General features: G+C 43.9%; 1 protein-coding gene across 1 annotated transcript in view; it reads left to right on the top strand.

The window, feature by feature from the left end:
- Positions 1 to 17,183, top strand: part of LOC122935162 (vomeronasal type-2 receptor 1-like) — a 142,145-nt gene that overhangs the window by 54,371 nt on the left and 70,591 nt on the right. Inside the window, exon 6 of the mRNA XM_044290927.1 lies at positions 5,527 to 5,718. Coding sequence (XP_044146862.1) covers positions 5,527 to 5,718 — 192 coding nt within the window. The remainder of the gene's footprint in view (positions 1 to 5,526; positions 5,719 to 17,183) is intronic.

The following is a 17,183-nucleotide window of genomic DNA, read 5'->3' on the forward strand; positions in this document are numbered from 1 at the left end:
CTCCAGTATCCCCCTGAAGCGCAGGTTATTCCTGCGTCCCCTATTTTCTTGATCCTCCACTGCGTTTTGGAGGTCATTAAGGTAAGTGCGGCGGGGGACGCAGTCACTGTTTGATGATTGATCATTGCGGCCTGTTGCGTCTCCAGTGAGACTACACGATCGCCAATGTGGTGGATATCCTGGCGCATAGCTGTGAGTTCATTTAGGATCGGCTCCATAGCTTTACACAGAGATTGCTTCAAGAAGCGGCGAGTTATAGGGAGTGCGGTCTTGCTGTGGGAGTCTTCTATATCGCTTTCTCCCTCAGATGTTTCGGCCGTCCGCTCGCTCACTTTGCTCGGCGGGTTCGGCGCCATCTTGCTTTCTCTAACCGCCACTGTGGCTGCCGCTTTTTTGAGAAATTTATCCATTTCTCCGTTATTGCTCTGCTGTCTGCTGGCACCGGAGGAGTCCCCAGCTCTAGCGTTGCCGATCTTTACCATGCTGTCATCTGTCAGCTTGTATATGCTGGTGCTTTAGAGGATCAGACACGGAGAGCTCCTAACTATGCTGTCATCACAGTCAGGCGCTAGCTCCGCCCCCATGCCTCATTCATCTTAATGAAGGTGAGGTAATCACGTGCGACTTCTTTTGTCAGTGACAATGCCTCCTGCTGCACTGAAGGTCCTTTCTGACAGGACACTTGAAGCGGGGCAGGCCAGAAGTTCTATCGCAAACTGGGATAGCTCAGGCCACAGGTCAAGCCTGCACACTCAAGGGGTTCATCGCTTCTCAGAGTGTAGATATCTGCAGTTAAGGCGAGGTAGTCTGCCACCTGTCGGTCGAGTCGTTCTCTAATGCTGGATCCCGAAGGGCTGTGGCGATGTGTAGGACTTAAAAAGCTCTGCATGTCCTCCATCAACAACACATCTGTAAAGGGTCCTGTCCTTGCCGCCGTGGTCGTGGTAGGAGGAGGATTACTTTCACCTCTTCCCCAGTTAGATTCCCGTTGTGCTGTGACATCCCCCTTATAAGCTGTGTCAAGCATATTTTTTAGTTTGGTTTTGAACTGCTGCATCCTTTCTGACTTCCGGTAATTTTCTAACATTTCCGCGACTTTCTGCTTATACCGGGGGTCTAGTAACGTGGCCACCCAGTACAGGTCGTTCTCCTTCATCCTTTTTATACGAGGGTCCCTCAACAGACATGACAGCATGAAAGACCCCATTTGCACAAGGTTGGATGCCGAGCTACTCATTTCCCGTCCCTCCTCCTCACTGATGTCATTGACGGTCTGTTCTTCCTTCCAGCCACGTACAACACCACGGGTCCCAGATAGGTGACAACAACGAGCACCCTGGGATGCCTGCTGTGGTTGGTCTTCCTCCTCCTCAAAGCCACATTCCTCCTCTGACTCCTCTTCCTCATACTCCTCTTGCAGCGTTGCCGCAGGTCCGGCAAGCGATGATGACAGGCTGTTTCTGGTGGTGATGGTGACCACAACTCTTCCTCTTCCTCTTCACGCTCATCTACAGCCTGATCCAGCACTCTTCGCAGGGCATGCTCCAGGAAGAAAACAAATGGGATGAGGTCGCTGATGGTGCCTTTGGTGCGACTGACTAGGTTTGTCACCTCCTCAAAAGGACGCATGAGCCTACAGGCATTGCGCATGAGCATCCAGTAACGTGGCAAAAAAATTCCCAGCTCAGCAGAGGCTGTCCTAGCACCCCGGTCATACAAATACTCGTTGACGGCTTTTTCTTGTTGGAGCAGGAGGTCGAACATTAGGAGTGTTGAATTCCAACGTGTCGGGCTGTCGCAAATCAAGCGCCTCACTGGCATGTTGTTTCGGCGCTGAATGTCTGCAAAGTGCGCCATGGCCATGTAGGAACGCCTGAAATGGCCACACACATTCCGGGCCTGCTTGAGGACGTCCTGTAAGCCTGGGTACTTAGACACAAAGCGTTGTACGATGAGATTCAACACATGTGCCATGCACGGCAAATATGACAACTTGCCCAAATTCAATGCCGCCAACAAATTGCTTCCATTGTCACACACCACTTTGCCGATCTCCAGTTGGTGCGGGGTCAGCCACTGATCCACCTGTGCATTCAGGGCGGACAGGAGTGCTGGTCTGGTGTGGCTCTCTACCTTCAGGCAAGTCAACCCCAAGACAGCGTGACACTGTCGTATCTGGGATGTGGAATAGCCCCTGGGGAGCTGGGGGGGTTCAGTTGATGTGCAGCCAGACGCCACAGCAGAAGAGGACTCAGCCGAGGAGGTTATGGAAGAGGATGGAGTAGGAGGAGTAGAGGAGGTGGCAGTAGGCCTGCCTGCAAGTCGTGGCGGTGTCACCAGCTCCGCTGCAGAGCCACGCATTCCATGCTTGGCAGCCGTCAGCAGGTTGACCCAATGCGCAGTGTAGGTGATATACCTGCCCTGACCTTGCTTTGCAGACCAGGTATCAGTGGTCAGATGGACCATTGCCCCAACACTGTATGCCAGAGATGCCATGACTTCCTTTTCAATCACCGAGTAGAGGTTTGGGATTTGACATTTTTTGAAGGCCTCATACTCCACCAGCTGGTATGGTAAAAGCTGGCGGGCTAAGAGTTCCGTCAAGCCAGCTGTCAGACGCCGGGCAAGGGGGTGATTCTGTGACATTGGCATCTTACGCTCATTTCCTTGACAGACACCTGACTGTGGGCAGATGAGATGGAACTGCTCAAGGTGAGAGGCGGAGTGGCGGGTGGTTGAGAGGGGGCAAGGAGGACAGCAGTGGTTGACGTGGCTAAAGATGCTGGACCAGGAGGAGGATGGTGGCTTTGAGCTTGTGTGCTGCTTCTACTCGTCATCATGTGTTGATCCCATAGGCGTTTGTGATCTGCGATCATGTGCCTTCGCAAAGCAGTTGTACCTAGGTGGGTGTTGGATTTCCCACGACTCAGTTTCTTTTGGCACAGGTTGCAAATGGCATCACTGTTGTCAGAGGCAGACACACCAAAAAAATGCCACACTGCTGAGCTTTGCAATGACGGCATTTTGGTGGTGGCAACAGCATGCGTTGATTGGCGTGCTGTCTGGCTGACCCCGGGTGCCGATACATGCTGTCTGACAGTGCCACTAGCTCCTTGCGATGACCTCCCCCTGCTTCCAACTCGTCTCCTCCTTCTCTCTTTCTCCCCTTCTGAAATTTCCCCCTCTTCTTCTTCTCTTTAAGCAGGCACCCACGTGGCATCCACGGACACATCGTCATCATCAACCACTTCACTTGTATCTGACACCTCAGCAAAGGAAGCAGCAGCGGGTACAACATCATCATCATCACACTGTATGTCCATGTGTGTAATGCTGCCTGACTGAGACATATCCCTGTTATCTACATCCCCTAGCAATAATGGTTGCGCATTACTCATTTCTTCCAACTGATGTGTAAATAACTCCTCTGAGGGATCAAGTGAAGCGGCCGTGGTGGCTGTGGTGGTAGTGGTGGTGGTGGCGGCGGGCGGGAGAGTGGTGACCAAAGCTGAGCTGGAGTAGGATAGTGCGTCAAGGTTCTTAGCGGAAGCTGTTGAAGATTGGGTGTCCTGTGTAAGCCAGTCAACTATTTTCTCAGAATTTTTGGGGTTCAGCTTACGTGGCCTCTGAACACTGGGCATTATTCCAGGGCCAGTGGAAATCACAGCACCACGAAAACGAAGGTCCCTGCGGGGTGGCCTGCATCTGCCTGTCATTTTTTATTAGATAAGTGTTACTATGCGTGCAAGGTACTGTGCCACCCTATATAAGTGGTGGACAGTGGGCACAGTACAGTCTGTGTTGGCCTGGCTGATACATACGGGCTTGCTAATGTGATTAGATCACAGTTAAATTTTAAATAGATTTTTTTTTCTGAAAGGTATTTGGGTGAATGACACCCTGTAACGGTATGAGTGCAGGCCTAGCCAGCCACTAGCCAGTGGACACAATACAGTATGTGTGGGCCTGACACACACGGGCTTGCAAATGTGATTAGATCACAGAAAAATATTAAATATAATTTTTTTTTTATTTGCAAGGTATTTTCTGTCACACCCTGTATGAATGGTGTGCACTGTGCACACAATACTGTCTATGACTGAGCCTGCAGCCTCTAACACACGGGCAGTCAGGCAACTGCAATATATATATATGGGAAAAAACTGATGTACACACTGATGTACCAGCCCTGAAAAGGGCTTTTTGGGGTGCTGTCAGGACGCTGTCCTTACAGCAGATGAGTCTGTGGACACAGAACAATGCCCTAGCTATCGATTTCCCTATTAAATCAGCAGCAGCTACACTGTCGCTCCTCTCACTAAGAATGCAGCTTCCGAATTAATCTAAAATGGATGCTGTCCAGGAGGTGGGAGGGTCTGGGAGGGAGGGTCTGCTGCTGATTGGCTGGAATGTGTCTGCTGACTGTGAGGTACAGGGTCAAAGTTTTCTCAATGATGATGTATAGGGGGTGGACCGAACATCGCATATGTTCGCCCACAGCGGCGAACGCGAACAAGCTATGTTCGCCGGGAACTATTCGCCGGTGAATAGTTCGGGACATCACTACATGTGACAACAATCTCCTGTATTCTTCTTATGTCTGGGCTATGGGGTAGAGTGGCAAGATGAAAGCCTTTTCTTACGAAGAAAAACATCCAGGCCAGGCTACATTTTGCAAAAACACATCTGAAGTCTCCCAAAAGCATGTGGGAATAGGTGTTATGGTCTGATGAAACCAAGGTTGAACTTTTTGGCCATAATTTCAAAAGATATGTTTGGCGCAAAAATAACACTGCACATCACCAAAAGAACACCATACCCACTGTGAAGCATGGTGTTGGCAGCATCATGGTGTGGGGCTGTTTTTTTCAGCTGGAACTGGGGCCTTAGTTAAGCTAGAGGGAATTGTGAACAGTTCCAAATACCAGTCAATATTGGCACAAAACCTTTAGGCTTCTGCTAGAAAGCTGAACATGAAGAGGAACTCCATCTTTCAGCATGACAACGACCCAAATCATACATCCAAATCAACAAAAGAATGGCTGCACCAGAAGAAGATTAATGTTTTGGAATGGCCCAGCCAGAGCCCAGACCTGAATCCGATTTACAATCTGTTGGGTGATCTGAAGAGGGCTGTGCCCAGGAGATGCCCTCGCAATCTGACAGATTTGGAGTGTGTTTGCAAAGAAGAGTGGGCAAATCTTGCCAAGTCACAATGTGCCATGCTGATAGACTCATACCCAAAAAGACTGAGTGCTGTAATAAAATCAAAAGGTGCTTCAACAAAGTATGAATTTAAGGGTGTGCACACTTATGCAACCATATTATTTAATTTTTATATTTTTTCTTCCCTCTACCTAAAAGATTTCAGTTTGTTTTTCAATTGAGTTGTACAGTTTATAGGTCACATTAAAGGTGGAAAAAGTTCTGAAATGGTTTATCTTTGTCTCATTTTTTTTATGTACATGTCATTCTTAGTTTGATAAGACACAATTCTCAAATTTCTTTGATGTTTTCTCCCTACAGATCAGCTATGGAGCGATGGATCCCATCTTCAGTAACAAGCTCCTGTTTCCTTATTTCTATCGCACCGTCCCTGATGGGTCCACTCAGTATGAAGCCATTGTCCTCCTACTGGAGAACTTTGGCTGGACCTGGGTGGGGATGGTGACAGTAGATGATGAAAGCAGCCAACGAGCCAGCATGGAGCTCTACAATGTAATAACACGGAGCGGGGTCTGCATAGCTTATAGAGAATACGTCAAAGATTATGGCTTTTTCAAAACCCATATGGAGTACAGAAAGGTGTTATATCAAATACAGAAGATTCACTGCAATGTCATTATATTTGTTGGTAGCTCATATGGCTTCGAGTCGTTGTATTTTATATTGTCAGTTGACTTAAATCCTGAAAGAGTTGTAATCATACTCTCAGTTATTTTTCCTGAAAAATTAATCACATTTACTACATTTCATGGATCTTTGCAGCTCACTCTTCGAAAAGGAAGAATTCCAGGTTTACAAGAATATTTACTCACAGCCGGTCCTCTAAAATATCCAGAGGTTGAGCTGATGTTTGAAGTATGGTATGAATATCTTTCTTGCAAGCCTGGACAGTATTTATCTAATAGACCATGTAATGAAAGAGATGTTCTAGGTAATGTGGATCGCTCCCTGTATGATGTAGACAATTTCCGTTACACATTCAGTGTGTACTCTGCGGTGTATATTGTGGCTTATGCCTTACATCATCTGGTCTACTCACATAAAAGACAAGAACATCTCCAAATATTTACCACCCAAAATGTCAAATGGAAGGTAAGATTTTTCAGACTTTTCCAACATTTTCTGTCATATTCCAAACTCTAGTAACACTAGTAATACACATAATTCTGCGTGACTGTCTGCTGTAACCCTCACTATCACTTAAGCAAGACCTCATTTAATAAAATTTACTTAGTCAATGAGAGGAGCAGAAAATTAGGAGATTGTATGGTTGCTCAACATGGTGGCCCCACATATGTGCCCCATTTTGCCACTCATTAGTTTTTGGCCCTTATGTTGATAACCACTGAGGGGAGGGGCAGGAGAGGTGTTATAATGCAGAGTATGGAACCAGAGAGAGTATGGGATAACTGCATATAGTACCAGAGTAGACTTGTGAGGAAGCAGTAAGAAAGTAGGACCTCGAGGCAAGAAGTGGCTGGAGGGAAATCTTTAAAATATAAGGAGCCTAACTGGACCTGTGTAGTAATAGCCCAATGCAGCCACTGAGAGCTGGTGAGAGATGTTGGTAGCCATCGCTGTGTCAGTGGATGTGACAGAGTTGAAATTACAGCAGGAAGTAAGAGACTAACCACCATGAAGCCTATCCAACCAAGTCTATCAGATTGCGGGGATTAGTAGAGAAGAGACACAGTACCATACCTGGAGAGAGCTATACTGCTCATTAGGTTACATTATCAATGTTTAACATTTAATGTGAAATCTAAGGTTTGGAAAGATTTTAGAGACTCCTAGGAATATGATTACTGTAACAAAATGCACAAATCAATATGTCAGACTCAGACTCATGTCTACTGCCTTTAGCTAAACCAATATATAAGAAGAGTTCATTTTATAACTTCTGGTGGAGATTCCATTCACCTTGATGAGAAAGGAAACTTTCCGACAAGATTTGATCTGGTAAATTATCAGGTATTTGCTAACGATACTGTTCGGAAACAAACAGTGGGACATCTCCATGAAGACAAAGGTCATCATCAGTTTCTTATAAATGAGAGCTCAATTATTTGGAAATCACAACTTCTCCAGGTGAATTTAGTGTCTGATTCTTTATTACACATTAACAACTGCCATCTGTTTATCCAGGACTAAAACGTTTTAACAGACCTCTTCAGTGTGGCTGGACCATAGTGGGGTTCATACTTACCTGGACCCCACCTCTAGATCCCAGCTGCAGCTCTCCATGGCTGCCTCGGCAGGTACCAGGTCTCTCGGAATGAAGATCCTGTTGATGGGCATCACAGTGATGTACCAGTGATTGGCTGCAGTGGTCACATGACACCTGTCAATAGGGTATTGGTTCCCAGAGGCCCAGGACCTGCTGAGATGGCCATGGAGTGATGCTGTGGGATCCAGCAGCGGGGATCAGGTAAGTATAAACCCCATCGCTGGTCCAGCCAAACTGAAAAGGTCTGTTAAAAAGTTTAGTCTTGATGACCCCTTTAAAAATACATACCCGTTATAGGTATATTGATGTGGACCCCCCTAAAGCTGCAAAAAAGCTCTTCTAGTCTCACCTCCATGTATACATCAGGCTGACGTAAAGCTCAAATCGAAGAGAGCCTTATAAATACGGTGGAAGAATGAAGTTTAAAGAGGTTGTCCAAATGTAATATATCTACAGGGCCTGCAAACCCTCAGTTAGGTCATTAGAATCAAATTTAACTTTTATATTAAATCAAATTTTTGTACTTTTTGTTTATTTTTTGCTTTATATGCAATTTAATCTGCACTAAATACCCAATTCTGCTTAGTTGTAAGCTGCCAAAGGTTCAAGTTACCTTGACAGCTAAAACTGAGCCAACAGGGTAAGGCTTGCTGACCGCCCCTCCCCTGCCTGAGCTCACACACTGCTCCCCCTCCCCCATCTTCTGCTTCTACAGGTTAGACTGCTGATGGCTGCACTGACATAATAGGAGAATTGGAGACATTTGAAAATGGATGAGGAACTAAGATGGGAGTCCCCGACCCTTCCCTCCTTGGTTGATCATTGGCTGAGGACAGAATACGCTAGCATGCTGGAGGCGCCAACCACTCCCTCCACATGGCCTTGAGCATGCCCCATAGTATTACTGATCTCATCATTGTTTGTGTGTTTGTTTGCCATGTGATTTCTTGTCCGTGGGTTGACATGACGCCCAGCACGTCATTATGGGGGGGGGGGGCACCAGTACTTGTTACTAGCTTACCCTATCAGTGTCGTTATGTGGAATACTGTGAAAGGGCTGTGTACTAGCTTGTACACGCTGTGATACCTTTTGGCGCAAAACCACAATAGCGAATGACGTCTTTTTGGAATTATTTATTTGTTCAGGTGACAACGCGTTTCGGAGTAGAAATACTCCTTTATCAAGTCTACCGGTATCAAAAACTAAGAAGGAAAGAAATGTTCTGGATATTTAAATTACAGACAATAGAGCCCTATGGTCTTAACGAATCTCTTGAAAGCAACTGCTTCTAAAATACTAATTCCCCCCCTCCCCCTCTCAAAACACACATTCCAAAACAATTATCAATCAAACCAATTTCCACTGATATCCATATACACATATATATATTTAAAAATACCCCCTTTCATTATTATCTTCATATAATATCAGTATCAATTTTCCCATTATCTGATCCTTTTCATCATCATCATGATAATCATCATCATCATTTTCATCATTATTATCCTTTAATATCATCATATAGTAATCATCATCAATTTATTCCCATCATCCGATCCGTGTCATCACCATTGTGATAATCATCATCATTATCATTATAGTCATCCTCATCATTATCGTCATTCACCATCACTAATATTACCCACATTCACACTCACACTCTCTCAAACACTCAGGTTGTCCCCTCAATTTACCGTATCTCATCACAGTCACTCTGCAACCATTCTTGATTTAGTCTACTTATACACCACCAATTAAACATACCACTGATTTCTATCCATTCATCCATTTCTAGCGCATCCCCTCCCCGATATCATCCGATCACTGATGGCAATGCTCCGCCACAAATCGCGATAACATCGCAAACACAAAGTGCACTGACATCGGGAACACAGACAGAGTCCGCCGCAGCTGTCCGCGACTAGCCCCGCCTTCTCACATCCTCCAATGAACAGTCGGCAATCTGCCACACCTCCCCTCCCTCTGTTCGGCTTTTAAAGCGCGCGCTCACATACACGTGGCAAGCCGCGCTACACACAGACAGGACCCAGCACCAGGTAATGCTTTGCTCCATACCAACCCATCAAATTAATACTATGGATCTATTTGGTTCAATATATCAGATATTTCAAGCTAATAAACCACTCTATCTAATCCCAAAAACCTTTTTCCAGCATCAAAGCCTATAGAAAATGATGCCTTTTCTCTTATTCTAACTATAGTAATTGGACCAGCCCTGCCAATTGTGTACACCCGGTCCCAAAGGTAATTACCTTCATCACCTCCCCCCCATGTGTCTCCCCATATCATCACTATAATTATTATTACTACTACATCTTCCGACCATTATGTATGTGTGTATACATGTTTTTATACGTATATATTTGTTTTTAATCCTGTATGCGTGCATATATGGTTCCTCATCATCCAAGGTAACACTGGCGGCACATCAGGCCCACTGTCATTTTTTACCTATGAGTATCTTTGCAGTTAGCACAATCGCAACCAGGGCAGTGACACGTTTAAGTGTAATTATGAATCCCCTGACACTTGTACCCATATTCATATTTATATTTATAAACATTTTTTAATATTTTATCAGTCCATCTGTTCTATCTGTACTAAGGCCACCATTTTATTTTAGCTTTCTTTCTTGCATTGTAAATATATATATATATTTTTTACCTCCAATCTTAATTCTATATCTATCGACTTATTATTATTATTATTATTATTATTATTATTATTATCATTAATATTATGATCTATACATATACATATATATTGTTTCTCTTTATGTTTTATCTTTCTTTATATGATTTATCCCCTGGCACCACCACTTCACATATTACTGTTTCTTTTAGACTTGATAAAGGAGTATTTCTACTCCGAAACGCGTTGTCATCTGAATAAATATTTCCAAAAATACGTCATTCGCTATAGTGGTTTTGCGCCAAAAGGTATCACAGCGTGTACAAACTAGTACACAGCCCTTTCACAGTATTCTACATCACTCCTCTGGAGTACTGGCGACTCCAAGGATTGAGAAAGATACCGGCAGCATACCTCATTCGGATTGAACCCATATTTCCTCCCCGCCTTTGCAAGTGTTGTACTGATACAAGCACAACACCAGAAGGTGAGTGTAACTACTGACACAGTACCCTCTCTAAAACCATATACCAAACATTACTACCCTATGAGCGCCTTGTCTCCCGTTTATCTCGCCAAAATTGCTGTGGTGATGTGGGGAATAGGACACATCATCACTGGGGAGGAGATTAAAACTAGATGGTGTGACAATGCATCCATGTTTGTCACACCCAACTTCAATTATTTTTGCTGCTACATACAGAACCCAGCAGCACACCTGGTCGGGAGTCCCCTGAAACACATAGGGACTTTGGATATTCTAATCCTGGGAACCTGACTAATCCCTTAACAGCAGGACTGGTACCACCTGGGTCAGGGCTGGACATAGGGCTCCCAGAATAGTGAGGAAATGTCCTGAGGGGTGGCCCCTGGGCAAGGTGCTCTGCTTAGCTGGACGAAATAGTTCAGGCTAGGCCGAGCAGGGTGAGAGGAGGGATAGCCTCATCCTGCTGTTACCTAGAGAAAAGAGACCCGCACTGTGACCCCTTCCTATTCACTATTGTACTCCCACACACGCTCCATGTTTTTTTTATTGAGCACCACAGGGTTAATAATCACTATTTGGATGCAGCATTATGTAAGCAACTGGTACGGCCTACCGTATGGTCAAAATATGGGGGGGAGATTTATCAAACTGCTGTAAAGCTGAACTGGCTTAGCTGCCGATAGCAACCAATCAGATTCCACCTTTTATTTTCCAAAGTAGCTGTGAAAAATGAAAAGTGAAATCTGATTGGTTGGTATGTGCAACTAAGCCAGTTCTACTTTACAGCAGATTAATAAATCTGCCCCATAGTTTTTCTAAGATGTACTAAAAGTTATGTTTTATTATAATCACTAGGGGTGAGTGAATCACGCTTCAGATCCGAAGACAATTCATTCTCCAACTTCGATTTAATGCTGTATGTGCTTTGCTGAGTCAACCTTTGTCGGACGAGACTTCGGTGAAGAACTTCGGCCTTCGATTCTACAACTTTAAAAACATTTTAAAACAGCAATCCAAAGCTTCGGTCCCGAGGTACTAGTCTTTACTGGAGCAGGCTTCGGTCCCGAGGTACTAGTCTGTACTGGAGCCGGCTTCGGTCCCGAGGTACTAGTCTGTACTGAAGCCGGCTTCGGTACCGAGGTACTAGTCTGTACTGGAGCCGGCTTCGGTCCCGAGGTACTAGTCTGTACTGGAGCCTGCTTCGGTACCGAGGTACTAGTCTGTACTGGAGCCTGCTTCGGTACCGAGGTACTAGTCTGTACTGGAGCCGACTTCGGTCCCGAGATACTAGTCTGTACTGGAGCCGGCTTCGGTCCCGAGATACTAGTCTGTACTGGAGCCGGCTTTGGTACCGAGGTACTAGTCTGTACTGGAGCCGGCTTCGGTCCCGAGATACTAGTCTGTACTGGAGCCGGCTTTGGTCCCAAGATACTAGTCTGTACTGGAGCCGGCTTCGGTCCCGAGGTACTAGTTTGTACTGGAGCCGGCTTCGGTACCGAGGTACTAGTCTGTACTGAAGCCGGCTTCGGTACCAAGGCATTAGTCTGTACTGGAGCCGGCTTCGGATTGCTGTTTAAAAAAGCTCTTTGCCGAGGTCTCTTCAAATTAACAAAGTTTGCCTCCAAGAAGCCCATACATTTTATGGTGTACAGATACAGATCTCCGTACAGAATTAAAACTAAATTGGGGAACAAATTGACTTTGGTTCATAAATTTGAAATGCAATTCTCTCAACTCTAATAATCACCCAACTGTGGGATCGCAGTTCTTCTAGAAATATTATATTCTGCCACAGATGTACGTTAGAGATTATCCCCTGATTGGTTGTGAGTGATAGCCCCTGTAAAAGCAATGGTAGATAGCTGAACTCACTAATATCTCCAGATATAGGCACCAGTTGCATGTGATGATCCAGTGAGGAGAATACAATGGTGAAGCTTTGATCATTTATTGATTTGTCTTGAAAACAAATGCAGGGAAATGAGGGTATCCTAGAGGATATTAGAGATATTAGAGGTCAAAAAGAATAGCTCTCACCATCTTGAAGGTCTGCGACAAAGAGGAAGTACGAAGGACCTTACAGAGGATGTGATGTCACAAAAGAGGGAGGAGAGCATTGCAATGGGAATTTACATAACACACATAAATGAATTATAAGGATAACCACAGGGTGGCAGCGTTACACAACATAGTAAATGATAATATAATGCAAACACAACAATTGTAGAATACAAGAATAAAAGCTGGAACAGCACACTCCCCGTCTGAAATCCTTGGATTTCACTATATATGCAACTACAGAAATGTCCATAAAATGTTGGAACCTGAAAGACAAAAAACAAACAAAAAGAACATACTGGAAATGGTGAACTGGAACAGTCCAACGCCTTGAGTCTTCTGGTTGCCAGGAATAAAGTTCCTCAAGTAAAGAATCATTCCTCCACGGGTAAGAGGAGAACAATCTCAGATGCAGGCCTGATAAAGGATTTGGGATGGCCTTGTTTTGCGATGGTCACTCCCACCTTGCGAACTTTGCCATCTTCACTGGTGAAGACTTTTTTTTGTAAATTCTTTATTTTTAAGAATTTTCATAGTAAAGATAACAAAGGTACATGTCATAACAGTGATACATATATCTTCCGTCATTTTTATATCACAGCTTCTAATAAGACAACATCAGCATTCCATATTAAGGCATGATAGTCCACTGAAGGGCTACTTCTACAAGGAATGTAACCGGAGTAGCAGTCTACCTATAGACCTAAGTTAGGTATAATACCATTGCATAAAATCAGGTGTTTCAAAAGCATAAATTCACTATGCAATGGCTGTCGCTAATCAGATTATCAGAAGATACATGCATCGTATCTTAAAGTATATAAGAGATCTTTAGAAAGAAAAATATAACACAAACATATTACAGAAATAAAGATAGAAATGGGTCAATATATAGCTATTGAAACCTTCCGATTTATGAGTTACCAATACTTCAACAATCTCCTGGAAGGAAGTTTTATGGGAAGGGTAACTAGAACAATTCTGTATACAAGCATGGGTCACTCATAGCAAGACAATAAAAAAGGATTTCCTAACTTAACCTAGGCCGTTCCAGATGTAAAGGTGAAAGAATAAGGAGAAGAGTCAAAGAATCAAAGAAATGAGTAGGAGTAAGAGGGTAGACCCCAGGTGTATAGGGCAGCAACCTGCCTGCGCGTTATTATAACTTAGTACATTTTATGTATTTATTTCTTGCTTATAAAAATCTAGCCATGGTTGCCACGCTGATAGAAAGGATTTCCTACTTCCCCTATCCCACCCTACTAATTCCTCCATTAAACAGATTTGGTGGACCTTGTCAATCCACTCCTTCCAGGGGGGGGGGTTCCACATCCCTCCATTTGGTTGGTATAATATATTTTGCAGCTACAAGTAAATGTGTTATTAAGCAATTAGTTTTGGGCCTAAAATCCTTCTGCGGTTTCCAAAGCAAAATCAGCTCAGGCGTAAGAGAGAGGGTTTTTTTGCAAATTTTCCTAATCGTGTCTTCAACACCTTTCCAAAACCCTTTAAGTTTATCACATAGCCACCAAATGTGAGTCATAGTTCCAGATTAAGCCATACATCTCCAGCATTCGTCTGTGGGAACAAGGCCTATTCCATGAAGAAAACTAGGGGTTCTATACCACCTTGAGATGATCTTATATGAATTTTCTTGTATACGTACACATTTGGAAAATCTGTGTGAATGTCTGAGGATAAATTTAACATCCTCATCAGTCAAGGATATCTTAAGCTCTTTTTCCCACAGACGAAGAAAGTAAGGTCGTGTACTAGAGGCATTGGAAATTAGCTTAGAGTATAGTTGGGACAATATCCTGGTCCGGGGGGATGGGAGCAAGGTGTAATTCTCTATCCAGGTTGGATCAGGGAGAGAGGAATATAATTTCTTACATTTCTTACAAGTAAGGGTAACGTCTATGTCTACAAGGTCTGACCTAATATGTCTAGGAATGCAGCTCAAGGTATTCTGAAGGAATTCAGATATGTCTGAGGCTTTATTCAAGTCAGAGACTTTAATACCGGAGAGGCTATTCCAAGCTTTGCGGTTTCCATCCAATTTGGGGTAGAGAAAGGCTGGCAAAACTGATAGAGGGGCCAATGGGGATAATAGGTTAGCTGACAGATTCAAGTCGTCTGATTTTCCACAGTATTGTAACATACAGCGGGTGATATCACTTATTATCCTGTTTTTGCTAAGTGTAGGGGTTTTAACCCATAGGAGATGTAGGTTCTCTTCTCCTAACAAAGCCTTTTCAAGGTCAGCATATAAAGCTGTGTTGTTGAATCTAGCTAGATCCATCCACCTTTCTAGCTGTATAGCATGCAGATATGTTTTAATATCAGGCAGCGATAAGCCACCATCTACTCTTTTCCTAATTATAAGGGGGTAAGCCTCGATCTTTTGTGTTGCCAAAGATATGTGGTAAATAGGCTTCGAATATCTGAGAGAAACTTATTTGAAAGCGGAATAGGGAGACATCTCAAGGTGTATAAAATTTGAGGTAGGACATAAGAGGTCAGTAGGTTTTTCCTGCCAATCCATGACAGAAAAGGGAGTTTAACCGAGTTCAGGAAAGCCTTAATTTTAGAGAAAAGTGGGACATAATTGAGTCTAAAGAGGTTTTTGGGGTTTGCTGGGACCATGATGCCTAAGTGTTTGATAGCCTCCTTAGGCCACTGAAAGGAAGTATTGGATTTAATCGCTTCCATATGTTTGGCATTACCAGAGACATTTGGTATTTCTGATTTATCGTAGTTGACCTTGAAGTTTGAAACTTCTCCATACTCCGATAAAATCTTTAAAATTTCTGGTATAGCTTCTTTGGGGTTAGTAATAAAAAGTAGTAAATCGTCAGCAAAGGCTGCTAAGGAGTGAGTTTTCCCCTTTACCTGTAAACCTCTAATAACCCCAGAGGCTCTGATCTTATGCAGAAGCATTTCAAGGGTAAGTACGAACAAAGTCGGGGACAAAGGGCATCCTTGTCTCGTCCCATTCAAAATATCAAATGGGGGAGACAATACACCATTTACTAGAACTCTAGCTGATGGGCCGCGGTACAATGAGAAAATGGCGTCTATGAGCTCAGGTGGGAAGCCAAAGTGTCGCAGAGCCCCCTCCATAAAAGCCCAGCTGACTCTGTCAAAGGCTTTTTCTGCATCCGTTCCTAGAAGCACTAGAGGAATATTATGTTTTTTCGCGTAATAAACAGCATGAAGAGCTCTGCTAACATTATGCCTCCCTTCCCTACCCTTGACGAAGCCAACTTGTTCTTCATTTATTAATTTGGGGAGGAGCTCCGCGACACGACGGCTCAGCAGCTTAGCCCAAAGCTTTACATCCACATTGAGGAGGGATATTGGTCTATAGCTACTACATTTAGTAGGGTCCTTCCCTTCTTTGGGGATAATTGAGATATGGGCCATAAGTGATTGTGGGGAAGCAAACCACCTTTCAATAGATAGTTGCACAAATTTACAAAGTGTGGGACAAGAGATTTCTGGAATTTCCTATAATACGTAGCTGGGAGTCCATCTGGACCAGGACATTTCCCGGCGGGAACACTAGCTAATGTATCTGTGACTTCATTCACCGTTATTGGTGCTAACAAAACTTCCCTGTCGATGTCAGTTAACTTCGTAACCTGGACCGACTGGAGGAATGAATCAATTTTCTGGACCAATTTTATTTGGGAAGGGTCATCTTGTTTTAAGTTATAAAGTTTTGAATAAAAGTTAGCAAATTCTTTGGCTACAGAAGGGGTGTTGGAAATGGTAAGCCCTCTATCATTTTTAATGTTGGATATAAACGCTTTCTCTCTTTGTCCCTTTACCATCTGAGTGAGGAGTTTAGAGCCTCTGTCGCCATGAAGATATTGTTTGAATTTGGCCACTCTAAGAGCTTTGGCGGATTTTATATTTAGCAGATCTCTTAGTTGGTTTCTAAGTTTGGCGATATCTACGCGATTGGCCTCTGTGGGGGAAAGCTTGTTAATATTTTCAATGGTGGAAATTTTGGCAATTATTGAATCAATTTTTGCAGTTCTTTGTTTGCGTACCCAAGCTCCCAAGGCTATGAGTTCCCCTCTAACGTAGGCTTTGTGTGCCTCCCACACTATAGCTTCACTCACAGATGAAGTGGCATTAATCTCAAAATAAGCGTTGAGTTTAGTCTCTAATTTAAGCCTTTCCTGTTCGTTCTCTAAGAGGGTTTCGTTTAGCCTCCAAGACCACTCCCTGGGTGGAATACCTTTCAGTCGTATCTCTAAAGAGATCGGGGCGTGATCCGATATCAAAATATCACCAATCGTCACTCGCTTAATCCTCTCCAAAATATGATTGGATAAAAATAAGTAATCTAAACGATGATACGTTTTGTGCACCGCAGAGTGAAAGGTAAAGTCCTTCCCATCGGGATGGGCTATTCTCCAGGTGTCAGATATTTGGTGAGAGGTCAACATCCTCTTTAGCTTGCCCAATTGTTTATTTGAAAACTTAGAAATAGCCGAGGTAGAGTCCAGGGAGTGGTCCAG

Source organism: Bufo gargarizans, chromosome 4 (assembly GCF_014858855.1).
Source record: "Bufo gargarizans isolate SCDJY-AF-19 chromosome 4, ASM1485885v1, whole genome shotgun sequence".
NCBI classification, from domain to species: Eukaryota; Metazoa; Chordata; class Amphibia; order Anura; family Bufonidae; genus Bufo; species Bufo gargarizans.